The 23135-nt window shown below is 41.4% G+C and overlaps 1 protein-coding gene across 3 annotated transcripts in view; it reads left to right on the top strand.

Moving 5' to 3' along the window:
- LOC126426870 (THAP domain-containing protein 2-like) overlaps window positions 1-16831 on the top strand; it is a 45851-nt gene extending 29020 nt beyond the window's left edge. For 2 of the 3 annotated variants that reach the window (XM_050088906.1, XM_050088908.1), the window contains exons 6-8: window positions 915-1007; window positions 15939-16031; window positions 16707-16831. In XM_050088906.1, the coding sequence (XP_049944863.1) occupies window positions 915-1007; window positions 15939-16031; window positions 16707-16805 (285 nt within the window). In that variant the 3' untranslated portion in view covers window positions 16806-16831. The remainder of the gene's footprint in view (window positions 1-914; window positions 1008-15938; window positions 16032-16706) is intronic. The other variant, XM_050088907.1, reaches the window with a different exon arrangement.
- The last annotated feature ends 6304 nt before the right edge of the window (window positions 16832-23135 follow it).

Below are 23135 nucleotides of genomic sequence, written 5' to 3'. Positions count from 1 at the left end.
GTTGGGATGTATTCAGACGCAATGTCTGAAAAAAATTAACCATAGAACTGGCAGTTTCAGATGCAGTTATGTCGTGCAGATATTTTGCATTGGACACGGGGATTAATTCCTTTTCTTTTGTTAGATTAGTTACATCAGTTTCAGACATAGAGGGTGCAGGCAAGTCTGCAGAAATAGTTTAATGTTTGGAGTGTTGGACATGGTAACTTTCTTAGCTGATTAGGTAACGTATTTAAAATTCGTGAAAAATTGATGTTGGTTGCTTTTGCATTAAGCCACAGAAATATTGAGGCAATTGCTTAAAAGACATGAGAGAGTGTGAATGAGTGAGTGACCTACATCATATTACTAAATTAATAATATTAATAATAATATTAAAGGAAAGTATTGTATTTTTTTTTTTAGTTTGGTATTATGTAAAGTTCTCTAAAGCGTGCATGAGGTCTCTCTCTCTCTCTCTCTCTCTCTCTGTCTCTCTCTTTCTGAGTGATTGCCTCCTTAAACAATGTCTAATGTGATTAGTATGCTACAATTTTCAGTTTGAGGATAGCCATCGCTGTTTACAGTGAAACCTGAAGAATTTTCAATTTCACTTGTTGTGTCTAGACAGTAGTACAACCTTGCACACTACAGCAGGCATACCTGGTCCTTTCTGGAAGGACAGATTTTTGTTCAGGCTCAGCTGGAACTAACAATAAACATCATATTTTTTTGCAAGTTATGCTTTCTGTAGTTGTTGGGCAGAGCATTAAACATTACCTGTGCAGCCCATGTTTGGGCTAAATGCACCAGCACGTAACTCAAGAAGTACCACACACCTGTGGCAAATTGTGACTGTTAGAAAAGCCAATGGTAAATGTAAATGTATGTAACCATCTGAACTGACGATGATTTATTGTTTTCCTTTTTTTCAGTTTACAGAAGGTCCACCAATAACTGCAGAATGCAGTGCCCGTATCAAGGAAGATCCTGAGCTGGATCTAGGTGTGGATGTGATTGAGAATGGTGTAAGTAGGTATTTATATTGTAGAATTACAACTAGGCAGAAAGAAACAGTTACAACTAGGAAAAGGTTTTTCTAGTTTCCAGAAGTTAAGAGCGTAATCCCATAAATGAGGTCTCCAAAGAGCAGGGCCTCAGGAAAATTGTTTGGGTGGCTGTTTGCCACACCGATTTTTCCTTGCTCTCTCTACACTGTACAGAAGCCACCTCACATCTGCAGGTACTTTGTCTCAGCTCGGCAGTCACAGGTAGTGGGCTGTTACTCACCACTGCCAGGTGCAAAGTTCGTGCAGTTATTCTGTTTTTGAGTGAACAGGGCATTAAACCAATTGGTTAATCAACAGTTGATGGAAGTGTATGGAGAGTTGTGGATGAATGTCAAAAATGTCTGCGAGTGGTGTAGAGAGTTCGGAGGTTTTGTACTGAAATTCATGGTGAGGTAAGAAATGGGAGACTACAAATTCTCTAAGAATTTTTCCCCGCTTTCAACACTACCGCTGCTATAAAATCCACCGTTTCTAGTTCACAAACAGTTCCTTTCACCTATTAAACAACCATTTCAGCTAGTTCTAATAACTTTTGCTTTATTTCCATTTCCGTTTTTCTCACATCACTGATCATTTTTAGCTGCTTCCCACAGGTTTTAACGTCATTATTTCTTCGTCAGACAATTGTTAGCCTCATTTTCATAATCTGCCACCACAAAACCACTCCTTTTAATACATTTACACGTAGTTTTTTCGAAATTTTCCCGAATTTCTCCACCTTTTAACGTGTTTTGGTGGCAACACAACCACCTAACCTTTATGCACATCGTTGTCTACCAACCCAAGTTCACCACAGGATCAACATAGCCCAGCTCTAACCAACACTTTTTCGCCTTTTTTTCACACCAGATCTCCAGTTGCTTTCTAGTTCACCTTTATCTCTCCCCAAATATTTTCATTTTCATTTCAGCCTCATGTTACACTTTCCACCTTCTAATACCATGTCACCCTCACAACACCCCCACAACGACCCCATTAAGTTTTATTTACATTCCCTCCGCAAACATGCCTTCGCCCTAGCCACATTACACTCCCATATTTTATTTACTCAGGCTTGTCTGACATTTGGCATTACCCCCAAAGGCCTCACACTTAAAGTTCCCATCTCTGGCTGTAATTCTTCTTTCCATCAGTCCCTATACCAGTTCCAAACTGCACAATCCATAGCCCTCACCCGCCTAATCCTTCACCTACACATCGACTCAGCCAATGAACACACCCATCAACTCCTATCCCTAATCAAAGTCCTCAATCTTTCCTCTCCCACATCCACACCGGCTGTTCAGAGCATCCTCCTACAGGCCAACTGCAAATTAGAACAGCATGCCACCCTCCACCTTAAAAAACTATCCAATCTCCTGGTTTCCCACCTCCGGAAAGGCAACTCACTCACTCTTCACAACCTTTCCAGCAAACCTCAACCTTCTCTCATTGCAGACAAACCCAGTCTCTCCCATCTACTCAATCTCCCACTTCCAGCTCCACTCCCTCCAAAACCACAAAATTCCAATCAACACAATCTGGAACCACAACACCCTAATTCAGTAGTTAACCTTTCCTCCAAACCTCTCTCCCAATCCGAAACCTCTGTCCTATCCAAAGGCCTCACCTTCAGCCCCACTCCCAGATTCAACCAAACTGCCCTCGTCGAAGATTTACTGTCGTACTCTCTGCTGGAAATACCACTTTGCCACGAAGAAAAATGATCCTAATCCTACTCCTAATGATCCAACTCACCAAGACACTATCCAAATTGAATCCTGCCTGGAACAGTTCCGTCCTTCGTCACAGCGGGCCCCACCTCCTCTTCCTCAAAATCACTCCCTCCAAACCTGCCAGGAATTTCTGACTTCCAGCCTTGCCTCTCAATCCTTCTTTAAAAACCTTAATCCTACTCCCAACATCACCACTGCTGAAGCCCAAGCTATCCGTGATCTGAAGGCTGGCCGTTCCATCGTCATTCTTACGGCGGACAAGGGTTCCACGACAGTGGTACTTGATGGTCGAGAGTATGTGGCTGAGGGACTGCGTCAGCTTTCAGACAACACCACATACAAAGTTTGCCAAGGTAATCCCATTCCTGATGTCCAGGCGGAGCTTCAAGGAATCCTCAGAACCTTAGCCCCCTACAAAACCTTTCACCTGACTCCATCAACCTCCTGACCCCACCGACACTCCGCACCACTACCTTCTACCTTCTTCCTAAAATTCACAAACCCAATCATCCCGGTCGCCCCATTGTAGCTGGTTACCAAGCCCCCACAGAACGTATCTCTGCCTACGTAGATCAACACCTTCAACCCATTACATGCAGTCTCCCATCCTTCATCAAAGACACCAACCACTTTCTCGAACGCCTGGACCCGATCTGTTACCCCCGAAACCATCCTTGTAAGCACTGATGCCACTTCCTTATACACAAATATTCCGCACATCCAGGGCCTCGCTGTGATGGAGCACTTCCTTTCACGCCGATCACCTGCCACCCTACCTAAAACCTCTTTCCTCATTACCTTAGCCAGCTTCATCCTGACCCACAACTTCTTCACTTTTGAAGGCCAGACATACCAACAATTAAAGGGAACAGCCATGGGTACCAGGATGGCCCCCTCGTACGCCAACCTATTCATGGGTCACTTAGAGGAAGCGTTCTTGGTTACCCAGGCCTGCAAACCCAAAGTTTGGTACAGATTTATTGATGACATCTTCATGATCTGGACTCACAGTGAAGAAGAACTCCAGAATTTCCTCTCCAACCTCAACTCCTTTGGTTCCATCAGATTCACCTGGTCCTACTCCAAATCCCACGCCACTTTCCTTGGCGTTGACCTCCATCTGTCCAATGGCCAGCTTCACACGTCCGTCCACATCAAACCCACCAACAAGCAACAGTACCTCCATTATGACAGCTGCCACCCATTCCACATAAAACGGTCCCTTCCATACAGCCTAGGTCTTCGTGGCAAATGAATCTGCTCCAGTCCAGAATCCCTAAACCATTACACCAACAACCTGAAAACAGCTTTCGCATCCCACAACTACCCTCCCGACCTGGTACAGAAGCAAATAACGAGAGCCACTTCCTCATCCCCTCAAACCCAGAACCTCCCACAGAAGAACCCCAAAAGTGCCCCACTTGTGACAGGATACTTTCCGGGACTGGATCAGACTCTGAATGTGGCTCTCCAGCGGGGATACGACTTCCTCAAATCCTGGCCTGAAATGAGATCGATCCTTCATGAAATCCTCCCCATTCCACCAAGAGTGTCTTTCCGCCATCCACCTAACCTTCGTAACCTCATAGTTCATCCCCATGAAATCCCCAAACCACCTTCCCTACCCTCTGGCTCTTACCCTTGTAACCGCCCCCGGTGTAAAACCTGTCCCGTGCACCCTCCCACCACCACCTACTCCAGTCCTGTAACCCAGAAGGTGTACACGATCAAAGGCAGAGCCACGTGTGAAAGCACCCACGTGATTTACCAACTGACCTGCCTACACTGTGACGCTTTCTATGTGGGAATGACCAGCAACGAACTGTCCATTTGCATGAATGGACACAGGCAGACAGTGTTTGTTGGTAATGAGGATCACCCTGTGGCTAAACATGCCTCGGTGCACGGCCAGCACATCTCGGCACAGTGTTGCACCGTCCGGGTTATCTGGATACTTCCCACTAACACCAACCTGTCAGAACTCCGGAGATGGGAACTTGCCCTTCAGTATACCCTCTCTTCTCATTATCCGCCAGGCCTCAACCACCGCTAATTTCAAGTTGCCGCTGCTCATACCTCATCTGTCTTTCAACATCTTTGCCTCTTTACTTCCGCCTCGACTGACATCTCTGCCCAAACTCTTTGCCTTTAGAAATGTCTGCTTGTGTCTGTATATGTGTGGATGGATATGTGCGTGTGTGTGCGAGAGTATACCCATCCTTTTTTCCCCGTAAGGTAAGTCTTTCCGCTCCCGGGATTGGAATGACTCCTTACCCTCTCCCTTAAAACCCACATCCTTTCGTCTTTCCCTCTCCTTCCCTCTTTCCTGATGAAGCAACCGTTTGTTGTGAAAGCTTGAATTTTGTGTGTATGTTTGTGTTTGTTTGTGTGTCTATCGACCTGCCAGTGCTTTTGTTTGGTAAGTCACATCATCTTTGTTTTTAGATATAATTCTCTAAGAGACATTGACAAACATTGAGCAAATCGTGCTTAGAGATCACCAGATTACTCTCGACATGCTCAGCACTGTTGTTCCTAATTTTCTCGAAGCACTGTTCACTGGACTTTGACTGAAGTGTTGGAATTTCAGAAGGTGTGTGCAAGATGGGTCCTGAGAATGCTGACAGGAGACCACAAATGGCAGTTTCTTCAGTGCTATGCAGATAAAAAGGATGACCTTTTGGATTCAGTAGCAACAGGTCAGGAAAGCTAGGCCTACCACTTCACACCTGAGAGCAAATAACTCACACGAGTGGCAACATCCTATTCACCCAAGCTGTGACAATTCAGAACAACACAGTCTGTGGGTAAAGTCATGGCAACTGTGTTTTGGGATTGAAAGTGAATAGTGCTGTTCAGCTTCCCAGTTCCTGGGACAACAACAAATGCTGACAGGTATTGTCCGACATTGAAAAAAAGAACTAAGCGATTCAGAACCAAGGAAGAGGAATGTTGAGCAAAGGCGTAAGCCTTCTCCGCAACAGTACTTGACCCCACATCACCTGTCAAACTGTGTATCTTCTGCAACAGTTTTGATGCAACATCACCACTCACCCACCCTATAGTTCAGATTTGGCACCCAGTGACTACCACCTGTTTAGCAAGTTGAAAGAAAATTTGGCTGGAAGGCACTTCAGTGACAGACGAGGTGACAGATGAGGTCTGATACTTCAGCAGTATGGTGGAGGGCATGTATAACACGGGCACACAAAAACTGCTACAGCATTTACAAAAGCCCATTGATCGAAATGGCAATGTTCAAGCTTGAAAACTATGTACAATCTGTTGTAAATAAACGTTTCTTTAAAAAAATCAAGAATAATATAACAAACCTCACTTTTGGGATCACTCTCATTTGTGTGTGGTGTTTTTTTTTTTTCTCAGAAATGAAAGAGGGTGATTGATTGTGGGGTGTTGGAAATGAGGGAAGCTGACTTGAACTACAGGTTGAAAGGAACAGATATTTTGTAAGGATGAAAGGGGAGGTGTGAGAGAGAGTAGTTGGCCAAAGATAGGACAGGTAGTTTTGAAATGAATTTTAACAGTTTATATTTACTAATTGGAATATGCTATAAATATGGGCAAATTGCAAAATACCTGCGAAGCCCTAAAGTTTTTGTTATGTTATTTCAAGAACTATGTCACACCATTGCTGCACAGAAAACATCTAGAACATAGAATATAGTTAAAAACATTGCACACTTTCTTTAAAATGAACTGAAGTTAGGTAAAACACAATACATGGTTTTCTATACTGCACAAGGCCTGACCATACCATTGGAAATTGTAGCTAAATTAATAAACAAAACAAAATGTTCAAAATTCTTAGGTGTGTATATTACTAAGAACCTGTCATATCTACAGAGTGTCTTAAATTGATTAACTGTACCTATTTGCATTACAGATAATGTCAGATTTTTGGGGCGAAAATGTCAAAAAGTTGAATTGTTTTCCCATTTTCACTGACTAATCTTTTATTGCATCACATTCTGGACTATCTTGCCACTTGAAGTGAAAAACGTTTGGTGCACAAAGTGTGTTGTAAGGGTGATGTATGCTGACCAGTCTGTAACCTCTTGTAAGTAGCCTTGCAGTGCATTTACTCTCTGATGAATTTTGCTGTCTATAGTCAGTCACAAGTTTGAAATCGTCATTAACATTCATAAGTGTAACACTGGAAGGAGAAATGATTTGCATTACCCATCACTCTGCCTTAGCATGAGTGAGGTATTCAGCCATAAACATCTTTGATCAGCTACCAAGTAATATGATGTAAGGAATCTAATAGATAATAAAAATAATTTCAAACACAAACTGCAATCATATCTACTGAACAACTCTTTCTACACAACGGAATAGTTTCTGAATATGTAAATATTGTTTGTTTGTTTGTTTGTTTGTGTGTGTGTGTGTGTGTGTGTGTGTGTGTGTGTGTGCGTGAATTTAAAAAGAAAAAAAAAGAAGAAAAAACAGAAGGAGGTAGGCTGATTGAAGATAGATAGCTGCAAGTCACTCTCTGCATCTGGGGAAATAAGAAAAAAAAAATGCCAATTGATTTCTTCATTCATAGCCGACACTGCTGCTGCTATTCTGTTTTTTAGCATATTTGTGTCATGAGCTAATGGGAGAATGGAAACAGTTTCCTTCACACATCCCTGCAAGGAAAAGTCATATGGTGTCTTGTCTGAATATCTTGGAGACCAAGAATGTAGGCCAGTGCCGCGGTCTCCTGGGTGTCCTATTTGACATTGAGGCAGCGTGAAACTGTCAGATACTGTCTTATTAGCACTGTGGATCAGAGTACTGTTGGAATATGAAAACATTAGAGTCTCCTGAAGTCAGTTTGTTGTCATCAAAGATGAATGGGCTGTACGCATCTTTGTAAGAAATGACACATAGCCCATTTAGTTTGGATGAACCTCTTTCTTGCTTGCCAAAGTGGCTAAAGCAACAGTGAGGCACTGGACTTGCATCTAGGAGGATGGTGGTTCAAATCTCTGCTGAGAAATCCAGATTTAGATTTCCTGTATTATGCCTAAATCTCTTAAAGCAATTGCTGGGGTGTTTCCTTTGAAATGCTCAACACTTCTCAGTTTGAGCCCGAACTCCACCTCTAATGATGTCAGCTTTTGATGGGATGTTAAATTTTTAACTTCTTTCCTCCTAACATGGTCTGTGATTTCTTGGCCATTCACAGTTCCACTTATGCACACATTATGCCTGCTAACTGTACCACTAACGTTGCTTCACCACTGAAAATTAAGCACAGCAAAAATCTGTTGTTTTTCGTGTCCACTAAGAGAGCATTGGTGCCATTATCACATTTTCCCTGTCAGTCCAAAATGTTTTAAGTCAGGATTAATACGAGAGAGGGAAAGTTGTTCCACATAAGCCCCCCCCCACTCATCACCCACTTGAATACAATGCACAGCAGATTCACACAACCATATTGTGAGACTATCATGAAAGTCCTTCTCTGGAATCTTGTCCATCTCCCGCTGCAGTACGGCTCGAATGTCAGTTATGCCATCAAACTGTTGACACTCCATGTGAATTTTCAGTTTTGGAAATAAATAAATGTCACTTGGCAGCAAATCAGGTGAATACGGAGGGTGACTGTTTACTGGAAAATGCACTAAAACTACAGCTGTATGAGTGGGTGCATTGTCGTTCTGCTTATCGTAATTGGTCTAGTTCATTTCCTGCTTGAATTACTTGTGTAAGCTTAGGTGCTCTATTTCAAGTTGGGAAAACTGCTGTACAGCCCTCATAGTCATTCCTGTCAACATCAACTCATGAATTAATATATTTTATCATCATTCCATCTGCTGTTACAATTTTACTTTCTACACCCAATTGTTCTAGCCACATATGCGTGCCACTATATGTGGCTAAATGCATTGAATGCTTCTGTCCACTCACTCATTGACTGGTCTGGTGTGGCAATAGAAGACGGCAAAAAGAAAGCTGAAGTTTTAAATTTAGCATTTAAGACATCGTTCACACTGGAGCATATTACAAACAGATCATTATTACAGACTCGCATGAAGAGAAAGTACTAATAGGCACCTCTGGTGTAGAGAAGCAACTGAGAGAGATGAAAGCAAATAAGTTGCCAGGTCCAGATGGAATTCCAGTTTGGTTTTACAAAGATTACTCTACGTCACTGATCCCTTACTTAGCTCGCATTTATCGTGAATATCTCACACCGTGGAAAGTCTCGAGGAACTGGAGAAAAATGCAGGTGAGCCCTGTATATCTTAACATAGGTTTGCTGCAGAATTCTTGATCATATTCTCAGTTTGAATATGATAGATCTCCCTTAAACAGAAAAGCTCCTGTCCACAAATCAGCACAGTATCGGAAAGTATTGCTTGTGTGAAACTCGGCTCACCTTACCTCACATGGTAGACTGTGAACTGTGGATAAAGGTCAATAGGCAGATCCCATATTCCTGGATATCACAGACATGTGAGTGGCTCAAAGACGTTTTAAGTAATAGAACCCAGTCCTTGCACTGAGTGTTCGTCAGAGGCAAGGTTTCGTCAGGAGTGGCCCAGTGAAGTGTAGTGGACCACTACTATTCTCTGTACATAAATGATCTGACTGACGGTGTGGGGAGCAATCTGCAGTTGTTTGCTGACGATGCTGTGGTGTACAGGAAGGTGTCGTCGTTGAGTGGCTGTAGGAGGTTGCTAAATGACTTAGACAAAATTTCTAGTTTTGGTGATGAATGGCTGCTAGCTCTAAATATAGAAAAATGTAAGTTTATGTGGATGAGTAGGAAAAACAAAACTATAATGTTTGAATACAGCATTAGTAGTGTGCTGCGTGAACAGCCAACTCATTTAAATATCGAGGTGTAATGTTGTGAATTGAAGTGACACCAAATGGAATGAGCGTGTAAGGTTTGTAATAACAAACTTTGGTTTATTGGGAGAAGTATAGGAAAGTGTGATTCATCTGTGAAGAAGACCAGAAATAGAACACTGGTGCCACACCACACATTCCTGAGTACTGCTAGAGTATTTAGGATCTGCACTAGGTCAGCTTAAAGTAAGACAACGAATCAATTGAAAGGTCCTCTGCTTGATTTGTTAATGTGCAAATATTATAGAGGTGCTCGTGAACTCGAATGTGAAGCCCTGGAGGTAAGGTGTCAAGTTTTTGAGAAACACTGTTGAGAAAATTTAGGGAACTAGTACCTGAAGCTGACTGCAAAACAATTCTACTGCCGTCAATGTACATCTCGTGTAAGAACCACAAAGATAAGAGAAATTAGGGCTAGTGTGGATGCATATAGACAGTCATTTTTCCCTTGCTCTATTTGTGAATGCGACAGGACAGGAAATGACTAACTGTGGTACAGTGCACCATACAATGGCTCGCAGAGTATGTATGTAACTGTAGACGCGAGCCCGAGGGCTCCAGAGCCCATATGAAGGCACAGTATAGCCCACCTGTTGTTTTGGTAAGAATGGATCTGCACACGGGGATCAGTGGTGGCGCCAGCGGTTTGGTCCAGTGTGTGGATCGATGAAATGCCATTGGAATCAACATTGGCCTAGCCACTTGTCGTGCTTTGACCAAACATCAGAGAGCTCTTGAGCCATATCAATATGATGACCACACACTGGCACCAACATTGTGTGTTTTGGATGCAGATTTGAAATATGAGATTTTTTTTTGCTTGTACTTTCAAGTACATTTTCAAAATTACCGTTTCACGTAAACAGAGGAATAATGGGCAATTTCTCGAATTTTTCAAACTTTATTAGCATTAATATATTTGTGGAGGCCTGTGCCATGAGGAATGAAAAAAATATCAATATCACTGCAGATGCATGACAGTGCATCCAGCAAAAATTCAGTATGGGTTGCATGGTAATTAACTAAAAAAGTTTTTAATGTGAACTTATAACAAGACAAAAGACTCGGTTGGTTTAGGGGCATCAACTGATGAAGTATATTGAAGTATATGGTTTGTCTATGGTCTTAAGGATGACAAGTGTACAGCAGAAAGGAAGTGTAGGCTTATGAAACTGACTACTTCAGCAAGAAATTGAAGATTCTCTGTCAGATGAACTTTTGCAGGTATAGCTTCCCTCCAGAAAGTATATATTTTTTTATTTATTTTGGGTTCAGTCATTTGAAGAAGCTGTACAAAATCTGTGTTTGGCATACAACAAAACTTACCAAACTGTGTTCAAACAGCCTAATAACTGATATATTTTAATTATAGTTATTGGTGAGTTATACCATATTTAAAACTTACTTATTTTGTGATGTGTTTAATGTTATAGCTTACCATCTTATTTTAAAAGTTTTCTTTTATTTACTTTGCAACGACAAAGTATAATTATTCAGACACCAAGAACCACAAATGCAGCAGCAGTGAACTGTGTGTCAAATATGAAAGCAAAGCAGGAGAAAGTATTTGCTCCTATTGTTTTCAGCCAAAATAATGTATATACAGGTAATTACCAGTACATACATCAGTCTTCGTCCCTTACACTATTTTCTCACAGAGTGCCCACACAGATTCAGATATTTGTCCCAACACAGTGCTAAATTTCAGATGTCGCTGTGGTAGAATTCATCCAGCTGACTGTGGGACCACCATTGGACAGTTGTCTTAGCTTCATCATTGAACATGAATCACTGTCCTGCCAGGAATGTCTTCAGGGGGCCGAAAACATGGAAATCACTAGGAGTGAGGTCCAGACTGTGTAATGGGCAGTCCAGGTTCTCCCAGTGAAATGACTGGAGCATGTCAGCTTACCCCACCATGCTCTACTGCTTGGATTCCAGCGTATTTTGCAGTATCTACATTATTGGTAACAGCGTGGTTCAAACTACTGCCACCCTACTTGGCATGCCTTTGCAGATGGTTCAGTGAAGCAATCATTTGCTTGCCTTTCATTGTCATCCAACTGCTTACACACACTCTGACATGAAACCTTCTGGTACTTAAGGATCCGTGAATGATGTAAACACTCCAGTACCAAATGCCAAACTCCTGCAAAATGTCTTTGAGATGTACATGCAGATACTTCACCACTGCATCTGTGCAGGAAATGTTATTGTCAGTCGGTGAGGAATGCAACTTACCTGAAAACTCATTGTCGTGCAAGTCTTCACACTTCTCCAAACTTGCAACAGCACCACCACACACTTCTCAAAGCGAGGTACTTTTCCCCATAAAAGGGCTGCATTCTGCTTTGGATATCAATGGACATTTGTCCTTTGCTCTATTGAAAATGTATCACACTTTGCTGCTTTCTACACCATGCAAGTGTGAAGCACAACAGCCATCTTCAGCAGTTGACAACAGCACCATGCGACAGAGCTACTGTCAGGTAAGGCCAGGCAAGTCTGAGAAAGAACCACCACTTGGAACGGATATGTTGAGTTTGCATTTACATCCATAATTTAGCTAAACAAAATAGAGGCAAAAGCTTTCTGATTCACCCTCTTATGTTAAAGTTGGCTTTGTACGAATTCAACTGAATGTTGGGTTGAACATGTGAATGCTGTCCCATAAATATTGGCCAATGTGGTGCCAATATTAGCACAATGGACATATGAAGGCTAAGCAATCAGGAGGCATGGGAGAGAGACTTTGTGACCACTTCCTGGGTGTGCCAGCAGAGGGAGACTCTTGAATTATGCTCTCTCGTATTTAGCATCTCGTGCCAGGCAGATAGCGGTCTCATGTCAGCGTCCACCTCTCTGTATTATTCCACTTTCGTGCTGACGTATCACCATTCCCTTTGAATACATTCTAATTTTTGCCGCTCCTCCATGTTGACTGTGAGACTGGTACTCAGTGCAGCTCCATCCTGCCTAGAGGGTTTCATTGTAAACCCTAAGCTGCATTGAAAGTAGATTTCTTTTTGCTATACTGAGGATTTTCGATCACCCCTACAATACCCCTTTTTCCATCCTGCCCACACCCCACTCAGTGTGGCACTCACTGTGCACTGTGGAACACTCCACAGAGGAGCACGAGAGGGGCCTATGGCTGCACTACCCCAAAAACCTGCTTTATCAGAGTATACTGTGGGAAATGGTCACCGCTATAGTTCAGCATTCCCTGGGTAATGGTCACTGATTAAACATTGGTGGTACCTCTGTCGTAGTCTTCACAAACAGCTTCCGGGGACAGCATTATCCAAGAAGCTATTAAAATAATCTACATCATATTCCGCAAGCCAACTAATAGTGTGTGGTGGAGGGTACTCTCAGTACCACTATCTTTTCCCTCCAACCCTGTTCCATTTGCGAATAGTGTGTGAGAAGAATGATTGTCAGTAAGCATCTGTAATAGTTCTAATTTCTCACATTTTCTCCTCGTGGTCAATACGCAAGATGTATGTGGAGCGAAGTAATATGTTGTCCGACACCTCCTGAAAAGTGCTGTCCCAAAATTTCAGTAGTAAATCTCTCTGTGATGCACAACATCCCTCTTGTAACGTCTGCCATTAGAGTTTGTTTAGCACCTTTGCAACGCTCTCTCACCAGCTAAACGATCCCGTGACAAAACGCGCCACTCTTCCTTGGATATTCTGTCTCCTCTATTGGTCCTACCTGATAGGGATCCCAGGTATATGAACAATACTCAAGAATTGGGTGAACAAGCACCTTATGAGCCACTTCTTTCGTGGATGAGTTACATTTCCTTACGATTCTTCTGATGAATCTGAGTCTGGTATCTGCTTTTCCCACTATCTGTTTGATGTGTTCATTCCACTCTTAATAGTTATGCCTAGATATTTTACGGCAGATGCTCTCTCCAGCTGTTTGTCATCAATAGTGTAGCTGTACGGTAGTGGATTTCTTTTTCTACGTATGCACAATACATTACATTTATTTATGTTCAGGGTCAACTGCCAGACCCTACACCTTGCTCTGCAGGTCATTCTGCAAATTCTTACTATCTTCTGATGTTGCTGCTTTGGTACAGACAACTGCATCATCTGCAAATAGCCTTAAAGAGCATACAATACTTTTCACTAGATCATATATATGTACTGTAAACAGTTATGGACAACAGCCTGGACAGAGGTGTTGGCCTACAGCTCACTATGACTTAGTTCTGGCAATGGCAAGATTGAAGTAGTTGCAGGGAATACTCCACAAGGTGATACGGAAGCGAACATCACAGAATGCAGCTAGAGTGGGTGAGTAAATACCGGGAATCAATCGGCATTCAGTCCTCTTGACAATAATGACAGCGCCCTTGGTAGGGAACTTGTGACATTTTGGCCAGTTGATGTGACTGCAAGACTGAGAAAGTTTTATTTAACCTAACCATCATTAGAGACTACATTGTTGCTGTGACTGCACTGATCAGATCTTTCCCTTTGCAAATGGTCAGTTCTGAGTTGTGGAAGAAGGTTGTATATGTGTAACAGACCTGGAGACACAAGAGGGTTTCAGATAGCCGTGTAATGGTAAGAGACATATGTCAATATGAAAACTTGATTTTAAACAGTAAAACATTTACAGGAGCAGATGTTGACTGACCACAATTAAATTGAAGAATCACATACTTTACTGGTTACGAAGTGCTGAAGAATTCCGAAAAATTATGAAACTTGAGTGGTGAGAACTGGAAAATAAAAGGAGGAGGGGGGGGGGAGGGAGAGAGAGAGAGAGAGAGAGAGAGAGAGAGAGAGAGAGAGAGAGAGAGACTGGAGGGGGGGGGGGGGGACAATAGAAGATTCAGGTCTTCTGCAGTTTCTTAGAATCACATCAGTCAAATATCAGGATATTTCCATCCAAGTATCTGTGGCCAATCTTATTCATCTTTGTCTGGTGCCTGTCCCTTGTCTGTAATGACAGCAATGGGTCATATGAATAGAGAGAGTCTGAGAATACACTTCACTTGAGAATGTTCTCAACTTGAGTAAAAGGGTGGGGGGAATTTGCTCAACACAAAAAGCATTCTCTGATTTTGAGTGAATAAAACCAAAGAAGGTTCTCACAGTCAGAGAACACTCTCCATTTTTTTGCAGCATACTTGGAACTGAGAAAGTCCCATTGCAGTTAAGTTCTACTGGATTTCCTAGTAAGAATGGCAGATATTATGTTGGTTGGCAGCTAAAAAAAAGATACACATAGTGCAAAGAAATACTGATGAGAGAAACTGTAGTTTATACAGGTTTAACAAGAAAATTTCCTCCCAAGAACTGTGAAGGAAGAAGGGATAATTTTTTAAATGAAGCAAAAGTGAGAACTTCATATACTATTTAGCAAACCAAGGTTTTCAGATTGGTGTATGACAAGACTTATTAGGTATAAGGCAGACAACTGTGTCACTATTGTTTTCAGATGTTCTTCATGTTTTGTCACAGCATAAATCTTATATTTTGTTACATTAAAACTGTGTAGGAGAATCAGAAAAATTAATATCTGATTTATTACAAACATAGCAATCTGTTTCTAATAAAGAAATTACACAGATGACCACTTAAGTACTTGACGCATGAGTGGACCATTATGTGTCATATTTAACCAAAATTATCTTACGTTAGAAAACTGACAGAAATCCAGTTTGGAGTAGATGAAAATGTGATGTATTATTAAGGCTTCATTCACATAATTTGTTCACCTTACTTCAATAACAAAAATGTTTCCTTCATGTCGAAAATTTGGTAACATTGTCAAAAAAGGCATTTTCGTGAACTTTCCATAATTGTCTTAATACTTTGTATTAGCACCTAAACTTAAATCAAAACATAGTGTAGCTCCTCCAGATCTGTTAATTGAATAGTTTGCCTGTTTGAGGGAGTTTAATGAAAAGTAAGATTACACATGTGTTTGGTGTGAGACGAACACACTCAGAGAATCCCCTCAAGATGGAGGAGCTATAATGAGAAAGAACTCCCTTATCAGTGAGTATGCTTAGAATTTTTTATTCATACTAAATTGAAAACTTTCTTAGGGAATGTTCTTTTGCTCTGAGAAACTTCTTTGGAGAATATTCCCTTTTCTATTCATACAACCTTTTGTCGGCTTGAGAGTAATTTAAATTTTGTTGCTTACCACAGTCCTTCCCCTTCTCTCTGTGATGTCTAAAAGTGGCCACATTTTGGCACTCAAAATACTAAGTCTTCTGTTGGATTTATGAGCTACTTTTATGTCATTTTAACTTTTTTTTTTTCTTCAGGTTCTCAAAGAGCATTTTCAAACATCAGTGTGTACTGACAACATCAAGAAAGAGCCTGAATTGACATTTGAAGTGGCTGAATTGGAGGATAGTGTAAGTATCATGGTGTTGTATCTACGTCTGAAAATGTTCTCCACAAGCCACTGTACAGTGCACAGCAGAGGTTACTTTGTACCAATACTATTGATTTATTTCCTATGCCATTCAAATATTGAGCAAAAGAAAAATTACTATCTGTATGCTGCCTCGGAACATTTCCTAATCTCCTGGCATCCCTATGCAAGGACACTAAATTTTAAGCCATTCGCTTTCACAACTTCTTTGCGAACATATCTTATCTGTCATGCCACTTGTGTCTGGACAATTTCTTTCTTCTTTTTGGGTTCTCCAGCAGGGATGCCACACTGCAGTATCACAATATGGTTAAATTTTTAGAATAATTTGCTATTTTAGTAAACATCCTATGATTTAATTTTATAATGTAAAAGAGGGGATCGGTTGATATTACATGCATTTTAACAATTCATAATATTTGGCAGTGAAACAGGGAGTGTGGATCTGATACTACGGTATTTGGTGGTTGTGGTGAATTGATTACCAGAGTTTCTGAAAACTTACTTCTCCAGTCTTATGTTCTAACTCGTATTTCTTTGCCAAAATAGATTCATTAGTGTGTTCATTTACTTCCCATACAGTGGTATTAATGAAAATGCTAAAGTTAATTTTTGCCAGAGATGAGCTGGTTTATTTATTTTTTCTTTGTTATAGATTGATGCATCTGCAGAACATTTTGTTCCTGGGTATTGTTCATCAAGCATTAAGAAGGAAGAGGAGTGTGATTATCTTGTGTTGTTGATAGTCACATAAATACAAGCAACGGATCATTTTTAAAACTGGATACAAATGTAAGAAAATTACCCCACTTTCAAACTATCCATCATTCCCTGTTTAGCTTTCACTCTGGTTGCAGTGTGTTCATTACAAATTCCAGACCAATGTATCTCCTTTACTCCTCAGTGCCAGTCTTCAAACTGGTTAGCAAACTAGTTAACTTCAGCTTTCAAAAGTATGGCCTTTTAAGGAAAAAAAGAGAGGTTGTTATCATGTTTACTTAATAGTCAGGTGTTACAATGTTCACATTATATTTTCCTTGAGTCAGACAAGATTGTGATGATGGCTAGCACTGACAAATGACAAAACTTGAAGTTCGTGTCGGCAACCTTCGGCAGCAGCAGAAGCGGGGAAAGGTGTAGCAGTGACGGATATTTGGCTACACTGGAACAGTGCAGATTATTGCAGTAAATGTGTTGTTCCAAAACAATTGAGAGTTTGGTGAGAGTTTTGGTGCTCCTGTGAGATGTAGCTCTGTGGTCCAAGTCTGTTATGACACAAAGTGACAACAGAAATTTGGAATTTTAGGCACACTGCTTCAGCTTCAAGGGGCATGTACGTACCACTGAGGACACAGACGCTGTACAAGCTGCCATCAAAAGTAGTCTTAATTATTTGATATCTTGCCATCACACCTCAGTCATCATAGCATTCGACTACTACTAAATCGGCTTGTTTCGTCTCTACAATCCTAATATTGTATGAGAGTCACACTGAAATTTGTGAGCAACCCATTGTTACAATTCTAATTCAAACAATGTAAGGAAAAAGAACTGCAGGATCGTAATCTTCAGACTTTACTCCACATATGCCCGTATTGTGACATAGCATCTCTTATGTAACCACAAGCAGCACTTCGATGATCGATGTCAGTGTTCCATTTTGACAGCGTGTTCTTATTGAATTCCTTGTTAAAGAGGGAAAAATGTGCTCTGTTGAAATCCACCTCAGACTTCATGCCTACAGAGATGTCTGAATGGTCACTAGTAGTGTTAAGAGGTGGGTGACAGAGTTTAAAGACAATATCAAACAATGGAAAATCCAGGATGGCTTCAGCAGCCAGAGACTGTGATCATGTGTGTCTAAGTCTGTGTGTGTGTGTGTGTGTGTGTGTGTGTGTGTGTGTGTGTGTGTGTAACCTTGACCATCCTTCACCAAGCAATCAATCAAAACGACCAGGCAATCTCATCTGTGGGGTCATTCTGCCCCATGACAATGCAAAGCCTCATATGGCCAACACAGTTGTGACACTTCTGCAGAAATTCAAATGGGAGGTTCTTAGCCACCCTCCACAGAGTCCAGACATCTCTCCCTGTGATTAAGCCATTTTTGGCCCCATTAAAAAGGCTCTGAGGGGCAAACTATTCACTTCAGATGACGACGTCCAGCTGTACGTGTGGAACTAGTTAACATTGCAGCTCTGGGAATTTTATGAGACAGCCATTCACCACCTTCTGTCACAGTGGGACAAGTGTCTCAACAGCCAGGGTCAGTACTTCTAACATACGGGTACTGGTTTCTGTAATTATGCCTGTGGCTCGTTTCTTTTTGAACACCCTTTATATATGATCTAAGTAAAGCATCGATTGCATTCCTTTTAACATATTTCTAACAAAACTGGAGTATTATGGTGTTCAAAGGTCTACATGAGTATTAAGATGACCAATGTAGGAAAAGAAAGATACCTACTTATGATAAAGAAGTCAAGTTAAGTTGCCAACAGGTGCAATTAAGACTCTTACATAAAGCTTTTGGCCACGGCCCTCATCAGTAAAAGAGACATGCACACAAACAAGCACACCTCGTGCACACCACACAACTACCAAGTCCAGCATCTCAGGTCTGTCTGCAGCTAGACATGCCTTTTTTACAGCGAGTAGCAATCTGCTTTTTCCTAAATTGTTGATACTCCCACCTGTTGTTTCCATTGTTTGATTACATTGGTAGTAATTTCTTCCTGCCCTGAACAGAAGACATTATGTCTCAGTTAGAAATACTGTCTCCATCTTAAGGTTCAGGTATTCCACAGGGCTCTGTCCTTGGCCCCTTCTTTCACATTGTGGCTTATCAGTGACCTGCCCCATTGTGTACCACAGTCTGTTAGCTTCTAAGCTGATATACAACTTTACTTACTTTGCATCATGACATCCCAGCTCTTGATAAGATTATGCAAGAAACTCTTAACTCTGCATTAAGTTGATTTGCAGCCAATTAACTCGTTTGTAATCCAAGCAGAACCAAAAAGCTCATGTTAGGACTGCCAAAGAATGTAGCTAAGTGTGTTAAACCCTTAGGAATACATATTGGTGCCAAACTAAGTTGGGAAGAGCATATAACATGTAGAAACTGAGAGATAAGGTCAGTAATAATTATCTCCATATGACATATTTCACATTCTTTTGATCACGTATATCTTATGTCCTACTCATATCAGGAGAATCTTCTCCTGACAGTAACATTTGAAAAGTAAAAGAAAAAAATTGTCTTTAATATGTAAGGCTGGTCCAAAAGAGCACTGTTGCTCTCTTTTTTACAAGGCTTAGGATATTAGCAGTGGTGAATCAGTGTACCTATGAGTCTCCACTCGTTGTTCTTCTCAACATATGTCATTAGGGAAGCAATGCATGAACATGACACTAGAAATAAGGCAAACATTGTCATCCAAAAGTACAGGCTAGCAATAGCAAGAAACTTGCATAAATTGAATGTCTTCAACATTTTAATGTTTTTTCTCTCACTGCTTGATCCTTACCATTTTAAAATTAAAATTATAAGACTAGCTGACAAAAATCCATGTTGCAATATAACAGAGTTATATGATATGGACAGTATTGATATTAATATTTAAGATTATAGTTCTATATATGGTACTTAATTTTTACTTGTAATGAGCATTAATTTTAATACTTTGATTGCAGCTGTAACTTTCTGTCTCTGAAAGAACCTGTTCTACTGTATGCTTTCAATGGCAAATAAAGAAACTGAATCTGAACTATGTAGTGCATCAATGTATAATTGTTCCTTTGAAGAGGACAGTGCCCTCATCTCAGCTGACATATTTTGTTTGAGTAATAAGAGAGGAGTCTTTGTCATTTGTACAGAATGCTTCAGCAGGAATAATACATATTTGAAGGGGCGGTAGCATAGAAAAATTTAAACAAGTAATTAAACATAACAGTTTTTGTTGGTCACGGAGGTAAGTTTGTATTTTCACTTGTTGGTGATCCAGTTGCCATGGGGTTATTTATAAACTCGATGGAAAGTCCAGTTTGGACTACCAACAGTATTATGAAAATGACAAGTCATATACCAGCTATTACGTAAACACTGTTCGACCTTCTACATCGGCATGATTACTGCCAAATCATCAATTAGAATGAATGGGGCATAGGCAGAGGGTGTATACTGGCAACTCACTATGTCCTGTTGCAGAGCATGCTCTACAACATGACATTTGTGACCTCGGTGCCTGTTTCACCCCGTGCGCCATTTGGATTCTTCCCCCAGATGCCAGTTTCTGAGAACTCCGTAGGTGGGAACTAGCACTACAACATGTCCTCAGTTCTCACTATCCACCTGGCCTTAATTTATGTTAATTTCTTCTGTCTCTGCGTTTCTTCACTGTAACTACTCTTTGCCCCACTCCATTTTAGTTTTCTACATCTTTCATTGTCTTTCCTGTTTATTTATCACCACCCCCCTCCCACCCCTCTTATGTACAATTCACAACAATCAGTCTTTCCTTCTCATCCTGTACGGTAAGTCTCCCTCGACCCGTCATTCTGGGTGATTTTCCCGAAATCTACCCCTTTTCCTAGACATCTCCAGCCCTTTTCCTTTGCCCATCTTCCTTTCCCTTCAACCCTTCTGACTGAAGAAGGAGACACTGGCTCTCAAAGCTTGCAAATTACAACAGTCTTTTATTTGTATTTTCTGCCGCCATCTGGTGAGTAGATTTTGTATCTGTTCAGTTAAATTATTTTGTCAATAATTGATTTTTTTCATTGTTACATTATGAAAAATGATAGATTGCTACTCATCATAAACATGACAGGCACAATGAGAAGACTGTTACACATTGAGCTTTCAGCCAGAGCCTTCATCAGAAAAGACGCCCCCCCCCCCAAGCAACCACACACCAGACAGAGAGACCTCCAGCCACTACAGTCAGTTCAGTGCAAGCCATGTGACTCATCACCACCAAACTGATATGTTTCACTACAGTGTCCATGTTTTGGGATAGGAAAGGTGCTTCTGCTTGTATAGAACTTGGTAGACCATTTTCTAACAGCAGAGCATCATGCCCCAGAGTATTTGCTCACTTTTTCACTAAACTACACTGCTCAGCCAGAACACTGTGATCATGTTGCTAATAACCAGCATGTCCACCTTTGGCATGGATAATGGTGGCAATGCATCGTGGCATGGAAGCAATGAGGCCTTGGTAGGCACCATACTTGCACACACGTCACCTAATTAACCTAAATTCTGGGGAGGGGGAGTGACGAACTCTGACGCCACGTTGAATTGGTTTCCAGATGGGTTCGATCGGGTTCAGATCTGCCGAGTTGGGGTGCCGGCACATCAGCTGGAACTCACCACTGTGTTCTTCGAACCACTCCATCCAGCTTCTAGCCTTGTGACAACACACATTATCTTGTTGAAGAATGCCACCACTGTCGGGAAATATGATCGTCACGAAGGGGTGTATGTCGTCTGCAACCAGTGTACGATACTCCTTGGCCACCGTGGTGCCCTGCACGAGCTCCACTGGACCCACGGATACGCACGTGAATGTTCTCCATTGCATAGTGGAGCCACCACCAGCTCATCTCCATCCTGCAGTACCGGTGTCCAGGAGCTATTCCCCTGGAAGACAACAGATACACGCTCTCCCATTGGCACAATGAAGAAAGTGTTTTGATACTTCAGACAGTGCAACATTCTGCCACTGTGCCAGCATCCAGTGCTGATGGTCACGTACCCAATTCAGTCACAGTTGCCGATGTCATGGTGTTGGCTGCGAAGGCCCATTTTTAGGAGTGTTTGGTCCAATGTGTGTTCGGTCACATGCGAACTCTGCCAGCATTAAATTCTGATGTTAGTTCCACCACCGTTCACTGCCTGCCCTGTTTTGTCAGTCTGCCCAGCCTGTGACGTATGATATCTGTAATGAGTGGTGACCACCCAACCCCGCAACATCTGGACATAGTTTCACTGCATGTTGAAGGCACTCACCACAGCATGCCTCAGTTTGCAGTTTCTGAAATACTCGTGCCAAGCCTCTGGGCCGTCACAGTCTGCCCTCAGTCAAACTTGGACACATCACGCAGCTTCCCCATTCTACATACAGACAGCACCCTCTCTGACACTAGACGCACCGTGTGTGTCTGACAGGCAGTCATTCCTCACTCCTCTATCGCCTCGACAGGTCTGTATCGGTAGTAGGTCGGTGGTCGTAATGTTCTGGCTGATCACTGAATGTGTGACTTCAGCAATGCCCGGCAGTCATCTCTCACCTGAACATGCAGATGAACAAAATGTGGATGCAGTAGAAGGGATTATTCAGTCGGTGGAAGGTAGTGCTGCAACAAGCACACACAGAATTCCTAAACTTCTCGGGTTCGCATCTGCCAGAATATGACTGAGAGTGGTACACCGTTCCTTGCAGACATGTTGGACTGTCCTTGCTGGTACATGAACAGATTGGACAACTTCTTACACAGTGTGTTCACAGGCGCATCCAAACACAGTATTTCATTTCTGCCATTCTGTCATGTATCCACATTGACCAATCTTACTACACTTATTTCATTCAACTGGCTGACACGTTAGTTCTACTTTAGTATGAAACATTTTTTGTTATTTCTTTTTTCTCTAGAGTTTTCTCATTTAATTGATGGTGTTGTAATGTATAATAAGAGAAAATAAATCCATTTGTAAGAACAGGAAAGTATCTAGTGAAAGACAATTTTCACCAAAGGTCCATAGAATATATTTGATACATTGATGCTTCCAGAAATTACATAGGTGGTTGATGTAAAGCCACTGAAAGAGGTGAAGATGTTGTAGTCTTTTGTCACCATCTTATTAATTTGTTTCTTGTTCCTGGGAGCTCAGTCTGAGCAGATATAAGTTGTGTAATCCTTAAATGTTTGCTGGATAAATGTTATTTATATCTTTCTATTTTGCTGAGTCTATCATTAATCTAAGCCACCACCATGTCTCCTTATCATTTCTTCGATTTATGTTGTATTTTATGTGTGTTTCGGGGAGAAAACTGGCAAGGCTGGTGGTGGATTGTTA

This window comes from Schistocerca serialis, chromosome 11, assembly GCF_023864345.2.
Source record: "Schistocerca serialis cubense isolate TAMUIC-IGC-003099 chromosome 11, iqSchSeri2.2, whole genome shotgun sequence".
Classification (NCBI taxonomy): domain Eukaryota; kingdom Metazoa; phylum Arthropoda; class Insecta; order Orthoptera; family Acrididae; genus Schistocerca; species Schistocerca serialis.
This window is presented reverse-complemented; position numbering and strand designations above follow the sequence as displayed.